Consider the following 16,849-nt stretch of genomic DNA (forward strand, 5'->3'; position numbering starts at 1 on the left):
TGAGTTTGATAAAAATAACTTTATTAAAATACGAGCACTTCTTATTTGATCATGGTAACTTGATTGGTTTTGGGCAACACTGCCTATTGCCACTTTCATACCATCTTAAGAGTTCTCATCTCTATGCGTATCAATAAATAATACAACGTCTATTACAAATAATTTAATAGCAGTAGTAATGGAAGTAATTACAAGAATGAACCGGTACTTGAGCTGCACCGTATGTTACAATTTAATTTAACGGTCGTTTTGTGAATGTAATTAAAAGTTGTACATCTTTTTTGTTGAATAGCGTTTGCCTTCTACGTCAATTAAATTCATCCAGCAACTTTAAAGCCTAAAAGCGTCTGACTTTCCGTTAATTTGGTATTCCATTTATTTATTAGTCGCTCTTTGAGGGTACTACTCTTCGTCGACCATAAATTTGGCCGAACAGTTGCCTTCATTACCACTTCATTTGTATATATCAAAAGTCGTTCTATATATATCATTCTCCGTTAGCTAAATATTCAGGTTCACGTGTCAGGTGGATAATTTTTCCTTCCTCCACATCGTATTTTTACTAGTGTTTCTTCAAGGACACATTTTCAACATCATGCGAGCGGAAAGTAAAGAAAACGCTTTCATGTTTACATAATAATAATAAAATATAAAATAAAATAAAATTGTTATTGCGACAGGAAAAAACGCTGTGAAACTTGAAGTTTCGAACTTGAAGAAAACCAGAAGGTAGCATTACCAGCAGTGCAAGAAAAGTTGTGTGTCTGATTCGATGCTTTCTTGAAACAATGCGCACATTTTCACCACTATATTCGTCAACTCAGTACCGTAGAAGTCATTTATCAGCAATTCTTAATTGTAAAACAACCAAACCACACGTCTTTCTCATAGTATCACTGGCGGATTCACACATCAATGGTTCTTAGTTCATAGGTGATCGATTTACGATATATGTGAGGCAAACAGCTAAAATACTAAAAAGTAGTTGTCTGAAGAAAAGCTGCTTCAACAGCCACGGAACCGATGTCTCGCAAAGCGACAAAAAGGAAAAGTTTCAGAGAGAGGTTGGCAGTGCCGCGTTTATTTTATTTTCATTTTGCTTCCCGAACGAAATGATTGTTAGCATTCATCAGTCTTCTATATGTGAATTTTCGACAATGCTGTCAAGTTTGTTGGCTTTTGCATAGGTCCTTGTCGCTAGAGTTGTATATCCCAGAGCTTCACGTTGCTATCCTGACCCGTTGACACGATCGTCCTGTTGTCGATCCAAGCAACTTTGGTAATCTGCGCTTGAGGGTGGGCCTTTTTAAGTATTAGATGCTTCATCGGGTTTTCCACACTCCAAATAATCAATGAGGTGTCCAGACTACCAGATGCAAGAAACAACGAATTGGGCGCCCATGCGAGACAGTTGACCTGTAGAATCATGGAAATATTGCTAGAGATAAGGATATAGCTTGATGAAAAGCTTTGCAAAAAGATCGTGTCACTACTCCTACACCTAGGAGTGAACTCGCCAGTTTTTCTTGGAGATATCAGGTATCTGTTAACGACACAAAGTAGATTAGATGGGGTCTGGGGGAGGCACAACATATTCCTGTTAAACTGTTATTTAAAAAATGGTCAACAAAATAGTTTGTTTTCAGAAAAAGTTGAGTAGTTAGAGGTAAATTGCGCTTGCATTTATGGCTCATACTTTAGCGGTATGGAAGCACCAATCGAGATCATGGGCTGGGGCATAGCTGTCCTGAACCGAATAAAGGCGTATCATACGATTCCCATCGCAGGCGGCCAGAAGGTTCCCTTGGGGGGAATACTTGATGTCCGTGATGGCCGCACGGTGCTCCATTGTCGCACGCTCGTCTAACTCATTCGGGGTGATCGCATACACGTGTACCTATAAGACCCAAATAAGCCGAACCGACGACAGAGAACATTTTCGAATTTGTGCGGTAAGCAACGATATTCTTGTGTACCGTACGCATCAGAAGCGTTAGCTCAAACTGATTAATAAGCTAATTACTCTCAGGAAATACGCTCGATAATTTTTATTGCGCGAATCTCACTTTATTGTCACTGCAGCTTCCCACGGCGACGTGGCTTCCCTCTGGGTGGATAGAAATACATGATGCCTCATACTTTATAGGATGAACTATTTTTTTACTTTCGCCTTCGATAATTGCAATGTCCTGGTGTTCAGCCACTGCTATCAAACGGCCATCTGTTGAAATGCCGCGAGGTTGCGATTCAGCTGACACTGTCCAGAGGCTGGAAATAATAGAAGGCGTACCCAATTCACCCGTTAGCACATCATCGTTAACTTACGTACGAGAAACGCACAATTTTTATATTATCCGCGTTGGTCCCGGTCACGCACGCTATGATAGGCACGTTACAGAGCCCGACCCAGTGTGGAAAACACCTTTGGAATTATGTAGCGGGCTGGCTAAATGCTATGGGCTAAGCTAAACGTAGTTTTTAACACCGGTTTTAAAACTGGTTGATTATATGATCGACAGACGCGAACATTACTTAGCAATACTGGTCTGGAATAACACTTCATTAACATCAAAGGTGCTTTTAATGAAACAAATATGTAGTAATAAAACATTTGGAAATTATGTGATTCCAAGGCCATGGCTTCCGTCATAATTGGGTCCGATGCCGGAAAGCTTGCTGAAGCACTTTTCTCGGAGAGATCAGACAACGAGATTTTTTAATAGAATTCTTTTTCCCTCGGAGCATCTTGGGGAGTTCTAGTGAATTAAAATATTGAGTTGCATGACTTACGCGTATTCATCGGCAACGGGATCAATTTTGCGAAGGGTATCATCAAATCCACAGGTGTAAATGCTGTCAGGACTAACGCACATGTCTTGTACCTGGCTCGTATGGCATTGACCCTTTACACGGTCCTGCTCTCCCGTCGCCAACTGCCATCTGCAGGATACGAAGAATACCAATAGCATCAGGCATTGTGTCGGTATGGGTGATACACAAATCACTTTTAATAATAATTATAATAGCGAACGACGTATTAAAATAAGTCGGTACTTCTGCCGATTAATTAATGGGAGTAATTGTACCATGCATTCAGGCGCATACATTCTTATTGTTTCCAATCATCACTTACATACGTCAAACCCATAGGTTAAAGCAATTGGCCGCGAAAAATGTAAGCTGTCTGTTCAACCCCTCTCAAGAAAATAATTTTTATCAAAAATTCGCATTTACCTGGTGACGAAACCATCATGACTTCCGGTATAGATTTTGGATTTATCTTCTGACACTGTCATAGCTGTAATCGGTTTATTGTGACCTTTAAGAACGCGAAGCGGTTTAGCTGGGTTGTTCTTGTCCAAGTACGAGATGAAGCCAGACAGACCGACCGATAGCAGGTGTTCGTCTTGCCAGAGGCACGATACCTGCTGGTCCAGCACGTCTGTGCCCATTACGAACTGTGTGACTGCCTTAAGGCTTTCAACGTCCCAGATTTTGCAGGATTTGTCGCCCGAAGATGACAGCAGCTGGGAGCCGTCTGGAGACCATGAAACGCCATACACTCCGCCCTTGTGCGCTGGTGAGCCACATTCGCCGATCAGTTCATACGTGTCTGCGTTGTAGATGAAGATTTTGCCATCGAAACCTCCAGTAGCGAAAAGCTTTCCGTTCCGCGAATAGCGCACTGATTGAACATACTTGCTGTGATGTTGAAGTGACGTTTTGTACTTGAATGGAGGTCCCTCGTAAATGTTTGCCATATTATCTTCTGAACCCGTGAGAATACGGAACGGGCGTGAGGGCCTGATGATAAAGTACAAATAGAGCTCAAAACATCACTATGCACTACTTTCTTTACACTATTGATTTTGGGAGAACAAAGCGAATTAGTCAGTATTGTTTGTAAAGGAATAGCTTCAATAGGTAGCAGTAGAAATGACAGACTTAATTGTTAAGTTTCTAAAAACTTATTCACTTTTCAAATCGCGTTACCTATGCTAGTCGAAGAAAAGATAGAATCTACATTCTGTCTTTTGTTCATTCCATACACAATGGAGGTTGACACACAATGGCGAAGCTTATACTATTGTATATATGTGCACGAATATCAATAGCTGAGCGTCGTCAGATAAATGAAAAAAAAGCCTACCGGAAATCAACCGAGTTGATGGTCCCACTATGTCCACCGATCTCACCAACGGACGTTCCCGTCTCAGCAGCGATAACGTGGCCAAATCTTTCTCGGCCTTCTCCAACAACAACGATGCGCTGGTTATCCGGGGACCAGGCAAGATCTTTAATGGTACCGATAAATGGCTACAACAACAACAGCAACAGGTAAATGTTAATGGCTGTTATTGGCAGTCCTAACAGAAAAGTATAATGCTTACATGATGGCATTTCAGGTAAACCTAGTATAGTTTAACTCGACCTTTATAGCACCCAGGAAGTATGTAAAAGTCGTATTACACCCAGAAAGGTGCCGCTCAACATTGTGGGTTTGAGAATGAGGAATTTTGATATTTCCATCACCATATAGATGAAGTAATTCATCAAGTGAAACCCTTAGTATACTTGGATGCTGCGCTTAATATGATTTGACTACATTTGATTGAATAGATCTGTATGTTTACCTGGAACTCATTTTTAAGTACGTGCTCCCTGTTCACCGTGTCCCAAATACGGATCTTCCCTGAGCAGTCTGCCGAACAGATATAGAACCCGCTCGGCGAATGTTTTGCCACAGTTGTCGCCGTGGAGTGCTCTGCATAAATGTCGCATATGGATGGATTCTGTGAATATGAAAAAGCAACTGACGATGATAAACACGAGCGTGTAAATGACTCTGCTTTAATTTTAAATATGCTCTCTCAACCACTTCCTTGCATTTGGCATTTACTTTCAATTAGGATACCTCTAATTATGTAGTTCGAGTTTTTGAGCTGTATTTGGTTAGCTGAAGCAAGCCACTGATGTAAACCCCGTTGCAGAATCACAATTCTGAGTTACAGGCAGCTACCAGTTTTGAATAGCGATCGCTATAGTTGTACAATATTAAGCGTAAAACTTAATTCAAATTCAGGTTAGCTCAACTATAATCTACTAATATATATATATATATATATATATATATAGGGCTGTTTAACTGACCTGAATATCCCTGATCACGACATAGTGTCCGTTGGTGTAAAGGAAATTGTTGCCCTTTGGGTCCCCACCCAATACAATCGGCCGCCCGCGCTCTGTCCGAGGCAGGGTCGCCCATATGGACCCTGAAAATACGAAGAGTTACGTTTATTGTTTCTAATTAACACTGGTACTTCAAAAACATTTAAAGAATTATATATATATATATATATATATATATATATACCGAGTAGCCAACAGTGAATTCATTTCTAAAATATTTTCTACATACGCCTTCCTTGGCTAACCCTTGGCTCTCTGTAGTGCCGCATAACCTCCCTAGACCTCTAAATAAGGCCTTAGGTAACGTAAACTCGGTTTTACAACTACGTAGGCTCCAAATGTGTCCCCTCCTACATAGTTAATGCACTTCTCGCTGTCACTACGCACTGTGCAAGTAACTTATCCTATATTTATTAATAAGTTAGAATTTTGCATACTAAGTTATTTAATGCAAGCTGTATGATGCAAGCTGTAAGTATGTGTAAGCCGCCTATTACTACTGGTGATCCGTAGGTTTCCATTTAAACGCCTCAAAGCATAAAGTTCCTCCGAATATTGTTGTACTATAGAAGTATTAAACGTATTACATTGTAAGCTGTAAATTCTGTGGCCTGTGGAGATAGACAGCTCAGGCTTATCCTGCTGCCTGTTAAACTAGGTTTAGCTTCTTCTGTTACAATATTGATTTTGCAAGTGGGAGAAGTTGCCGACTCAACTACGAAATAAACTAGTTTATATACCCGGGTTGATTTACAACGAATTTTGTTTCGGTCAGCCGTTAGATTAATTTCTTTGCTTTTTATTGACGTGAATATATACGAACAGTTAACAAAACGGTCAAGTCGAAGGAATTGTCGCCGCAAAAGCAGATCCATCCACGTTTACGACTTCAGAATAACGCGTCACAGGAACAAACAATAGTTAACTTGATACCGAAGATGACTGGTTTACATCCAATTCGCTTGGACGCACTCGACGCTCGAGTCTTCGTCAAGCCGACGGACATGTTCCACTAATAGAACTAACGCGCATATCAAACGTTAGAGCCAGCTATAACATTAGCCAAAGGGATTCAACTCAAGGCAAGGAAAATTTCCCAAAAAAGAGTTACTGTCACTCAGAAAGGTGAAGTTCGATTTAAAGGGCGCACTGGAAGCCATCTTAGTAGCGAACAACGTGCAGATTTGTGCCAGGTGAAGCTCTATTAAAAGGTATAGTACAATTTTAAGCATACTCAAAATTTGGTCTGGGACGCGTATTTCAACAATGGCATTTGACTATGATCTGACTAAAAGGTGTCACGCAAAGTCGGAGTTATTTGATGAGTTTATAGATGTCTATAATCATCGTTTGTTTTATATACACCCTTGTCAGATTTAAACACTGGTATAAAATCAGAGGTATAACAAAACAAAGCTAAATCGCGTTTTATATGGACAATATGATGGAAAACAGTTGTTTTTGAATGGCCAATCTAATATATAAACTGCCTTTGGCTATGTTTGTATTTACCAGATCAACAGTTAAGATATTAACTGATTATCTAGTATGTTAAACACATTCAAAACAGTACAAACGGGAAGATAAGAAGCAAAAAGTATCCACTTTTCAAGAATATATATTTTCGATTAACTGCAAAATTACGATGTAACACATCCTAAAACGGAATTCTAAAAACGTAAAAAATAACTTTAAAGCAGACCCTCTAAGTTGTCCATTTTAAGAGAAAAAATTAACAGGCTCAGCCTTTTTAGTAATAGGCTATTTGTCAGGCCCGCAGGCTCAGCCTAGCGCCCGTTTTGCCCGTTGGCTGCTCAGTCGTTATGATGACTGCAACAAATGTAGATCTGCAGGCTTCGGGCCACGCCCGCTGAGCCTATATGGCTGCTAGGCTGTGTGATAGTGACACTGAAGTAAAAGGAGAAAGAACCATCCAAATAGAAACAAATGCAGGCAGTTTGCAAAATATCTCTAAATAGAATTCTACTAGTTGATAAAACATCAGATCAAAGCAATCAGACATTTACGAACGAAAACGATGCAGCTATCTAGGACGGCCAATCAGCAGTTACTATACGACACTATATATACACTATATATATGTGGACAAAGCCCAATTCAGATGTGAAAGACCTAGATGATAGCTTGCGACTACGAAACAATTTTATCCCTGAACGCAAATAGTTCTTTGAAGCCTACTATTTATGGAGAATACTCTTCTTTCAACGCACCTAAACGAATTACATACAGTAGGTTGGAAATTTCTGCAAAAATCGGTTACGATAGAGCGAGGCATTTGCTTCGCCCGTATTCGTTACCTGACTGTCGATCGATATGTTAATACTACCAAAATAACAATAACAACAGCAATGAATCTAGTCGTCTACATAATCTTGTACAGAATATATCTTCAGAGTTTTATGTCCTGTGTTATCACCAAACAACACAAAAGATAACGGATTAGTGACTCTCATCAGCACAAAACGAAATAATAATACATTGCATAAGCATGTTATCATTGTATCATTATCGGGATATCTGGTATAGTTGCACTTGAGTCCTACACATCCATACGCAGCCCCTTGCTCCAGCTATCTCTATAATTTCCTTTCAATCCACACAAGGGTCGCTGCCTTACTCGCGAGTGGCCGCCGCCAGTGAGGCTTCTATGCGACATGCAGCTGACAGTTGATGGCTTAAATAAGCAAAAACCACAAGCCTCTTGTTGGGGAAGACAAGTTAAGGAAGGAGAGCATCCGAGGCCCATCTTAATCTGTCGTTTTTTGTCTAGAGCAATTCTTATTAGAGCTGAAACAAACCGGTGACGCGACCGTGTTATCATTATAGTCTAGGCTCAGAACGATTAGCCTAGTAGTCGAGCGCCTTTCGTTCGGCTACGATGGACGCTCATACCGTAATCATGGGTTGGGTGGCGCAGGTTGAATCATTGACATCAGACTGGTTTACGGAATCGTTGACCACAACGGCGAAACAACGGTTGTTGTGTCTATACCGTCTATTGCTTCAAGGAGGACGGTTAGTCTATAACAGCAGCAGCAGGAACCAACAGCTAGGTCACTGGTAATGTGGGCGGGCTCGTAAAGGTCAGACATCCGGTCCATGCATGGGTCGAAGTCCTATCGCTACAAGGGCTTCAATAAAACCTCAGCCGAGAATGAGGCAAGCACCTCTGTCATCATCATACGTTGCTAATTGGTGGACGCCAGTTGTTGCCGCTGCCGGCATTGAGCGCGAGGTGCCGAAATTAACTAATAAGCTTTAGATCTAAATTTGTGAATTGTGATTATAAGAACGTCTCTTCTATTAAAAAGGATTCCTGCAAATTTCCTGGTTTCTGCCTCGCATTTTACGAACCAAATAAGAACACAATCGACGCCTAGACGTTTTATCGTTAGCGAAATGACACGCTATGCTTAAACAGACTTTCACAAAGCTAAAAGACGCATCGCACAATATTTTGGTAATATCAAGATTTTTAATAGGCTAAAGCTGCATAAAACTGAGAAAAGGAAAAGTCTTTATGGACGAAACTATCATCTAGGTCCGGCACCACGGCTCGAGTGTGGCCATTTTATATCATTGAATCGACCCAACAGAAGCTTAGTGTTGTTAGTTATTGTTTATTTGCGGATAACTGGCGTAATTTAATAACAGGTTGTGCTGCTAACAATAGTAGCATTATCAATTCGATAGTGGACATTCATTTTTCATAAGTTCCATCGGCATCCACAAGTCAAACTAACACAGCGGTGCCAAACTTGCGACAACAATATCACATTGATACTGATTATTGGCGCGAAGAGTTTGCTACTAACAGGTCAAGTAATTTCCCATAGAAAACATTTGGAAGATATTAAATAACAAATTCTCAGTATCTTCCAGCAACCAGAACCTTAGAAGCTCCTGTCAATAAAATACAATTCGGTCTAACTTTACAGGATAACAGTTGAATACTAAAAACATTTGTTGCGTCCTATGCAACTCATTCATCTGTTAAACATCGGCCCTTCACTCACTCTCTAATCCGCCAGCTGCTCCAATGCGGCTTCAGCGATCACTGACCCGCGTTTGCTTGAGTCGTTTCTTTACCAAACCATAACGTACGACAACATGGCGCATCCGATGGGCGCGATTTTTACAAAATACGCACAGCCGCGTCGGCGACGAGGTTTGCCAGTCACAACGACCTACTTGCTGCCTTTTATGGAAGAAGCGGAGAAAACTAATCGAGAGCAGCGTCGGTGGTTGTGATGGCCATAAGCCGCAGTCTCCGATAGCGGCCTATAGCCATAAGCGAAATCGATAAGTAACTAAATTAAAAAAAAGGGACAACGATGAGGTTTGTATAAAGATTATCCTTCGGGGGAGGCGGTGTTACAGTTGAAGCGTAAAAACTCTTTTCTGTTTACCTATTCCCTACACGTTGTGTCCAGGGCGGACTACGCAAGAGTCGTCGTGTGCTTTTGTTCGACTTACTGTTCGAGTAGCTCATGGCTCTGTTGTTGTGTGATGAGACAATGGGCTGCGAAAATGCTCCGGTTTTTCGAGGTGACCCAGGCACAAACTCAACGTCTGATAGCCGACAGCTGGGTCAGACGCGACTTTTTCGGGCTCTCAGCACTAATCACCACTAGCGCACAACGGGATGGGCGGAGGCACCAGGCGCTCAGCTGTTCTACCGGCGATGAGACTACAGCATCGACGATTAAACGCCAACTACGGCGGCTGCTGCGCTAAAACCAAGGGCAGGAAGTTCGTCCGCACTAGCAGACGCTTTCCGCAAGGGCGCTCGGAAAATTTTGCAAGAGTATCCACCACTACTACTGGCAAAACCGAGGATGATACATAAATAAATACTCCAACCAGTCAATAAATTACCCCACACTTAGCCAGCTGAGTTCACATAGCGCATGGAGACCGGAGGTGTAGCTCGGTTGGGATCAAGACGCTTTGCTGATTTTAACTCTAAAACCAGAGATATTAGGCAAAACCAGATTTACGTCCTAAATGAGCTAGACCTATTCACTAAATAAGCAGTTAATGTTTTGAGACGTTCGCAGCTGTGGTTAAACATTAATTCAGATGGCTGCCGAAATGAGACATAGTCGCCACTATTGTGTGCTAATTTCCGATAATGAACGTCTATGTATGTCCTTCGTAGTGCAATATTTAATAAATGGTGTTGACTAACAAACATCTATCGCAAATGTAACATTGTACTAATACGTCCATGTTATGAAGACTCATATGAAATGTCGTACTTATGCTGTTCTGTGATATTATAATCAAGAAAGGTATAGTGCTTGGTCGTTTTCGAACCTAAAAAAAACGAAAAAACAGTGGGTTGGGAAAATAAAGTATGAAAAAATCCGCATATAAGTGACACCATCGATGGTCACATTTAACCATTATCGTGAATAACGGCAAATTAAAGTAAGGGAACACACATAAACCCCAACTTTGAATAAATGAACAAAATCCATTCTGATAAATTCAGCATACATAGTTAGCAGTCTTTGGGCTCTTTGTTTGCGTAGTTTTCTAGTGAATGGATAAAATACTACTAAAATGGATATCACCTGTAAGTGATTAGCAGAGTTTTTTTTTTTTTTGGGTATTTCAAGCAAAGTTTTGGCGCAGTCGTATTTCGCGCCAAAGATCCAAACTAACAGCAATGAAAGCCATTGTTCGAGTGAAGACACCAGAATCTATCATTTACATCTTACATGTGAATGTTTAAAGAAAGCATAGCTATCCGACAAAAAATACTAGACAGAAATACAGGGCCATTAATCTCTAACGAGTGAAGGTTCAACGTGAATTCTGCCATTCGGAGTCTATGGTATTTTTGGAAGTCTGGATCATTATAATTTCTCAGTAGTACAAGAAAAGTTGGAGCCCGTATAAGATCGCACTATTTTCACATTAATGGTGTGGTTGCCTCAGCTGTCATTTGTTTGTATAATTGATCCTCAATTAGCCTGTTAGTGATAAATCTTGTATTTGAAATTCATGGACAAACCCATTCGGAATGGGTCGATATATCCGTCGCGTGGAGTAGCTCGACCTGTTCCGTTCAGTAATAAAAAAACCCTTACATACAAAACATTGCAAACGTTACAAAAAAATCCGCGGTTTTTGCTGAATTTTGACCGCAATGCGGCAATTTTCCGGTCTAGGAACTTTTTTGTTCTTCTGTTCGAGCCTGCTAGTAACCTGGGCAGATGATGTCGTTTTAGGAGATGCTGATTACACGATCGAAGGTGAGTTTTAAAATTTTTAAAGAACAGTGACCATCTGACAGGGATAGTTCCGTTTTATAACACTATTCTTGTACCCCTGAGGACGTGCGCGCTTTGCGAAGAATTGCTTATCTTCTACTCAAGATTTGGTCTTGTAAAGGGTTCTACTACGCGAACCGGGAAGCCACAACCGGTTAGTGAATCTACGAAATGCCGTGGTTCACGTCCGCCTCAGGTCTTTAATCGTGCCGTGCTTATTTACATCCAAACGTAAAACGATGATTTTCCTTAGACGATTCCTGTGTAGTTCGGCGACAGCATTTCGGTCGGGAACTGTTCTTATCTCAAAATCATCTTGTATCTTTTCGAACCTTGCCTTAGAAACGTGGTTGTTCGAACGACTTAACTTTGCTGATTCGGAACGGGGCATTCTCCTTTTGTGGACCAATCAACCATGTGTCGTCATTGGACGCCATCAGAATCCGTGGCTAGAGGCCAACTTGAAGAGAATGAACGACCTCAAAATAGATATGGTGCGCCGAAATAGTGGGGGTGGGACTGTTTATCACGACCAAGGAAATCTCAACATATCGTTCATGGGACCTAAGGCCACGTACAATCGAAAACGGAACCTGAACTTGATTTGCGATGTTCTTCGGAAGAAATATAACATAAACGCGGATCCAAATGACAGGGACGATATTATTGTGGATGGCAAGTACAAGGTCTCTGGAACAGCATCGAAACTCGCGCACAAGAAGGCATATCACCATTGCACATTGCTAGTCAATGTCGACAAATCGGTTTTGAGTGAAGTTCTAAAGAACCCTTGGGAGCATCAGCTCGAAACCAAGTCAACGAGGAGCGTGCGCGCAGAAGTTCGAAACTTAAAAGATATCGCGTCACAAATCGAGCCGTTATCCTTAGCCAAAGACCTCGGCGAGCAGTTTTGTGCCGAACTTCAAACTAGTCTCAATTTGAAAGAGATTGAAATCACTGAGGAGGCGTTCCCAGGCATCACAAATATTACGAAACGACTTCAGGACTGGGAATGGACGTTCGGATGGACACCGAGATTTAAAATATCGACAGAGAAGCTCATTGTAACAGTATACCACGGTCGAATCGAGAATATTATCGAAATAGGGGCCAGATTCGAAGCCTCGTCATTGGGTCTCGTTAACATTGTATTGCGAGGGAGACGATTTACCGTCGAAGAAATATATACAGTACTTAACAAGCTGGAAAGCCAACGAAGTCGTTTGAGCACGTTGCAAGATGCTCTTATAGAGTGTGTCAACGTCGTATCTTATACATAACCAACAAAATTAGATTAGTACATATGCTTTTAGAACATATTAAAATTACTATTCAGCATTAGAATAACGTTTACCATAAGCAAAAATCCAAATGATCCTAGAACCGCGCTGATGCATAGCAGGTCTCCGTCTTTCACAATATTATCATTTTGTGCCCTTTATTGTGTTAGATGACCCCCGTTATCATTGCAGTAGTCCATCGTTATATGTATATTGCTCACGCAGGCAAATAAAAGTTAGGATTTTTTTTTACATGCGTATAGTTTTCTGGTGTTTTCTTATAATTAATTCTTGCTTGCATTCAGCTATATGTAGATGGCTTTTTAAACTATGTGTATATATATATATATATATATATATAACGGACGCTGAAATTTTGGCAAGCGAAGATGAACAAACTGTTTGTCGGGAACGCGTAAAGGTTTCGTAGATCAGCTTTTGTCTCGAAATTCTATTACATTAGCGCGCAAATACATTCATGTATAAACTACAGCAGGAAAATGTGACCGATAGATATAACTAATTGGTAACCGCAAGCCATGAGCACGTCAAGCAGCATTGTCGAGGCTTGTCTTAGTAGGTGATTACGTTAGTTCGAAAATTGCAAACAACACAAGTAGCAGCGCTCAAGCCTGGTGAGGTCCTGGAAGATCTTCGATTTTGTCCTGCCTATAAATATGGTGCCAAGGTGAACGTAGTCGAAACGTTAAACGTATATATAGTACTTGATAGGATTTAAGCATTTATAAATCAAGAAAATAGCCGTATGTTGAAACGTTTAGTTCGATGAGAGAATATAGTGCTGTCTAAAATGGGTATAAACAGACTGTAATATTTTCTGTAAATGGCTTAAAGCAAATATCTTTAAAATGCTGAAATATGTACATATTTAAACGCTTTAAGTTACGAACTGCGATTATTCTGTGTTGTTATTCTATGCGATTATTCTGTGTGAAGCCATATTATATGTTGCTAAAAATATAGGAACGACGCAGATATTTTCCAGTTGAACCTTTTGAGAGAGAGCTGAATGAAAAATGAGCGAATTTTGTCAGGCTACCTTTGATAACAGGATTATCATTCGACGATATTATCTGAGATCGGCCTCATTAACTGAGATTAATCATAGAACAATTAAGACCAGTATATTGCTAAAACTATGTACCAGTACAAAAATTATGAGTTGCACAAATAGAATAAAGAGAGCAATTTCAGCAGTATATTACAATATCATTTTTTATTTTTTCATCATCGATGTTTTTAACGTCCACAGGTAAATTAATTATTCCGGCAAACCAGGAGAACTTCACAGATATTATCGAAGAAACGCAGATTCTGATCGATGGCGGATCTCACATTGGCTTCCTGAAGGAAGACTACACCTTCGAAATTAAGAACGTCGCTGCCGGTTCATATCTTATCCAGGTAAGTTTGCATACCGTTTTTCTAAACTAATTGAGTCCGATTAAATCCTTTGTAAAGACGAAATTCGAAAGATATCTCCAATAATCGCCAGACTTTGCAAAATGCATATACTTCTCTGTGTGATGATAATGTTTCCGCTTAATTTTTGAATTAATGTGATACATAAAAATTAAAAAAATTGAATAAATTTAAATATAGTACCAGATCAGAATCCATAAAAATAATAATTTCTTATTTAATTATAATCGTATTGTCCATATGCGGATTATTATGGTAAGAGGTTTCAGATGTTTTCAAAAGGATAATTAATAGTAATCAATATTGCCATGATGTCACAGCGGTGGTTTCAGTAACAAAGAGACATATCTAATGTCTTCTTACAGATTGCGCACCCACTAATTAGTTTTGAGTCGGTCCGTGTCGATATTTCGTCAAAAGGCTCGAAACGCGCCAGGCGCGTTAACAACCTCCAGCCTAACCTAAATCATCAGTTGCAATACCCAGTAAAGATTCGTCCTACAGGCACGCATAACTATTTCCATCAGGTAACATCTTCTTTGAAATTGCGTTGTTTTTTTTTGTACTCTTTCACTGTGTGCTTCCGACATATCCCTGGCAAGATGGTCGTCAAGTTTGCTTATAAATAATTAATGGCTTTAGTTTAACAAGCACCGTCGAGTTTCATTTTACTTTTGCTTCTTCCCGGTTGCTTTCAGCGAGAAACATGGCGTATCACGGACTTCCTTCTGAATCCAATGGTTCTAACAATGGTGTTACCTGTTCTATTAATTATGATCCTACCGAAGCTTATGAGCGCTGAAGATATGGCGCAAACGCAGAGGGAGGTTCAGCAGATGCAAAATGCAGCAAGAATGCCGGATATGCCTGAACTAAGTGAACTAGCTACGAAATATCTTGGAGGTCAGCAATCGCGCAGTAGCCAGCAAAGTCGAGGACAGGGTAGTGGTCAAGGATCATCTGCGGGAAGCGGCAAAAAGAAAAATTAGTTCTCCCATGTGAATTTCCTACTCACGGTCATTCCACAACCTCAAACTTGATGATGGTTCACCAGTTGCCTCTCAGATTGTTGCCTGGAACTAAGGGCCAATCCTCTTTACCTGTGGAAAGGATGTGTTTTTGCTGGCAGCAAAAACCGAATGACAGATGCTATTTTTTTAAAGAAATGTCCAACAAGGCAAATTTATCTGGACCGGAAAGCTGACCTGTATGTAAGATATATTACATTCGAATGGCCCATTAACATGTCACACCTTGGAGTGGCCTTACGAGGTATGTGTGCATGGGTGAATTTATTTATATGCGTGAATAGATAGGAATCAAATATTGAAGAAAAAACTATTAAAATTTGCCATTTCTTTTATGTGTGTAACTACAATAGTGTGATTTTATCGAGTAATTGACTGGATGAATAATATAAGCGATACTATGCCGTGTTAAGGTTTAGTTTGATATTTAATAAAACAAATGTAAAATGCGATTATATATAAATTTTTTTCTTTTTAATCGAAATATGTTCCACTACAACTTTTAGCCGTTCGTATGGTAACTCATCTTTGCTGCTGTTTCGAATGTCTGGGGCACAAAGAGTTGTGAAATCTCAATCGTTGATTTGGATATAACGTTGAAATTTAAACCATTTTGCTACGACGATGTTAGAAAAGTGCTCTTTCGGGGGAGCAATATCGGGTGAATATGGTGACAGAAGGCCTGACAGAAGGTGACAGAATGAATAACAGAAGGCCTTCAACTATATTTTCTGCATCTTGATTCTTACGGTGTCAAGTCGAGGATGTCGTACAACGAAAGTAAATTACCTTTGTTCACCAATTTTCGTTGTTTAATGCGGAGTTCTTTTCTTCTTTAAGTGTTCAAAATCCATAGTCGGCAAATTAGGAATTATGTAGCTCCTGCTCTATACGAGAGAGCGACCATAAGCTATTGCAGCTGTATAGCTGTTCTAGGGTAATGTTTCGTTCAGTCCAGTATCATCAACTCATTGCTGTAACAATTTACGAATACCGCAGACAATTAATTTTTCAGCCACAGTTGTAATCTGAGGCAAGAGTGGGTCATTGTCGAGAACAAGGGGAGTCAAGCGTCTCCGCTTCTCTATTTTTGATCCCTTATAAATTGTCCCTTTTTTTTTTAATTTAAATAATCTACTGAAGTAAACAAGTATGTTTTTTTTTTTCAACATTCCCCATATGTGGATTCTACCACCCATGCGCTTTGAAATCGATCGGTTTCCGCCGCAGTTGTCAACATCTTGTTATTCATCTTTACACGGGATCCTTTGCGAGACTCATTTTCGAATCATAAATTTCTTTCCTGGAATTTTTAAAACCAATAGTTTGCGCTGGTTTCAATAGTAGATTTCTCACTGATTACAATAACCATACGACGTACAGTTTCTGCCTTCGTAAACTCAAGGCGGAGTTGATATTCGTAAAGCATGTTCGGTAGCTTGCTGTAAGCTCGCCCACTGCAAACTTGAATAATAATAGCCGAGCGAACTGTCTGAGAAAATTCTAAAAAATGTTAGTGCATCGCGAAAGCTTGAGTTGCACCGTCTCACATTTCGTACCGAATGACATATATACTCACAGAAGTATACACATTACAATTTATTTT

At 40.1% G+C, this 16,849-nt stretch overlaps 3 protein-coding genes across 5 annotated transcripts; 2 read left to right on the forward strand and 1 right to left on the reverse strand.

The window, feature by feature from the left end:
- Positions 1–9,993, reverse strand: flr (actin-interacting protein 1 flr). 2 transcript variants are annotated; one of them, XM_022809157.2, is made up of 9 exons: positions 9,688–9,993; positions 5,152–5,273; positions 4,635–4,793; positions 4,151–4,317; positions 3,235–3,804; positions 2,791–2,940; positions 2,067–2,268; positions 1,697–1,897; positions 1–1,416 (listed from the first exon to the last, which is right to left on the reverse strand). In XM_022809157.2, the coding sequence occupies exons 1-9, from the start codon at positions 9,701–9,703 to the stop codon at positions 1,198–1,200; spliced, it is 1,806 nt and encodes a 601-aa protein (XP_022664892.1). In that variant the 5' UTR covers positions 9,704–9,993; the 3' UTR covers positions 1–1,197. The 2 variants fall into 2 exon arrangements, with proteins under 2 accessions (XP_022664892.1, XP_086847234.1); XM_086991108.1 differs by lacking the exon at positions 9,688–9,993 and adding an exon at positions 6,014–6,371.
- Positions 9,994–11,281: 1,288 nt separating this feature from the next.
- On the forward strand, positions 11,282–15,706 carry EMC7 (ER membrane protein complex subunit 7). 2 transcript variants are annotated; one of them, XM_022809162.2, is made up of 4 exons: positions 11,282–11,474; positions 14,046–14,197; positions 14,581–14,742; positions 15,004–15,706. In XM_022809162.2, exons 1-4 carry the CDS (start codon positions 11,369–11,371, stop codon positions 15,202–15,204), a joined length of 621 nt encoding a protein of 206 aa, XP_022664897.1. In that variant the 5' UTR covers positions 11,282–11,368; the 3' UTR covers positions 15,205–15,706. The 2 variants fall into 2 exon arrangements, with proteins under 2 accessions (XP_022664897.1, XP_022664895.1); XM_022809160.2 differs by having other exon boundaries at positions 11,283–11,474; positions 14,914–15,706.
- On the forward strand, positions 11,653–13,034 carry Lipt1 (Lipoyltransferase 1). Its single transcript, XM_086991109.1, has one exon. The coding sequence runs from the start codon at positions 11,732–11,734 to the stop codon at positions 12,770–12,772; it is 1,041 nt and encodes a 346-aa protein (XP_086847235.1). The 5' UTR covers positions 11,653–11,731; the 3' UTR covers positions 12,773–13,034.
- Positions 15,707–16,849: the final 1,143 nt, after the last annotated feature.

Source organism: Varroa destructor, unplaced genomic scaffold (assembly GCF_002443255.2).
Source record: "Varroa destructor unplaced genomic scaffold, Vdes_3.0 BEIS01000005.1, whole genome shotgun sequence".
In the NCBI taxonomy this organism is placed as follows: domain Eukaryota; kingdom Metazoa; phylum Arthropoda; class Arachnida; order Mesostigmata; family Varroidae; genus Varroa; species Varroa destructor.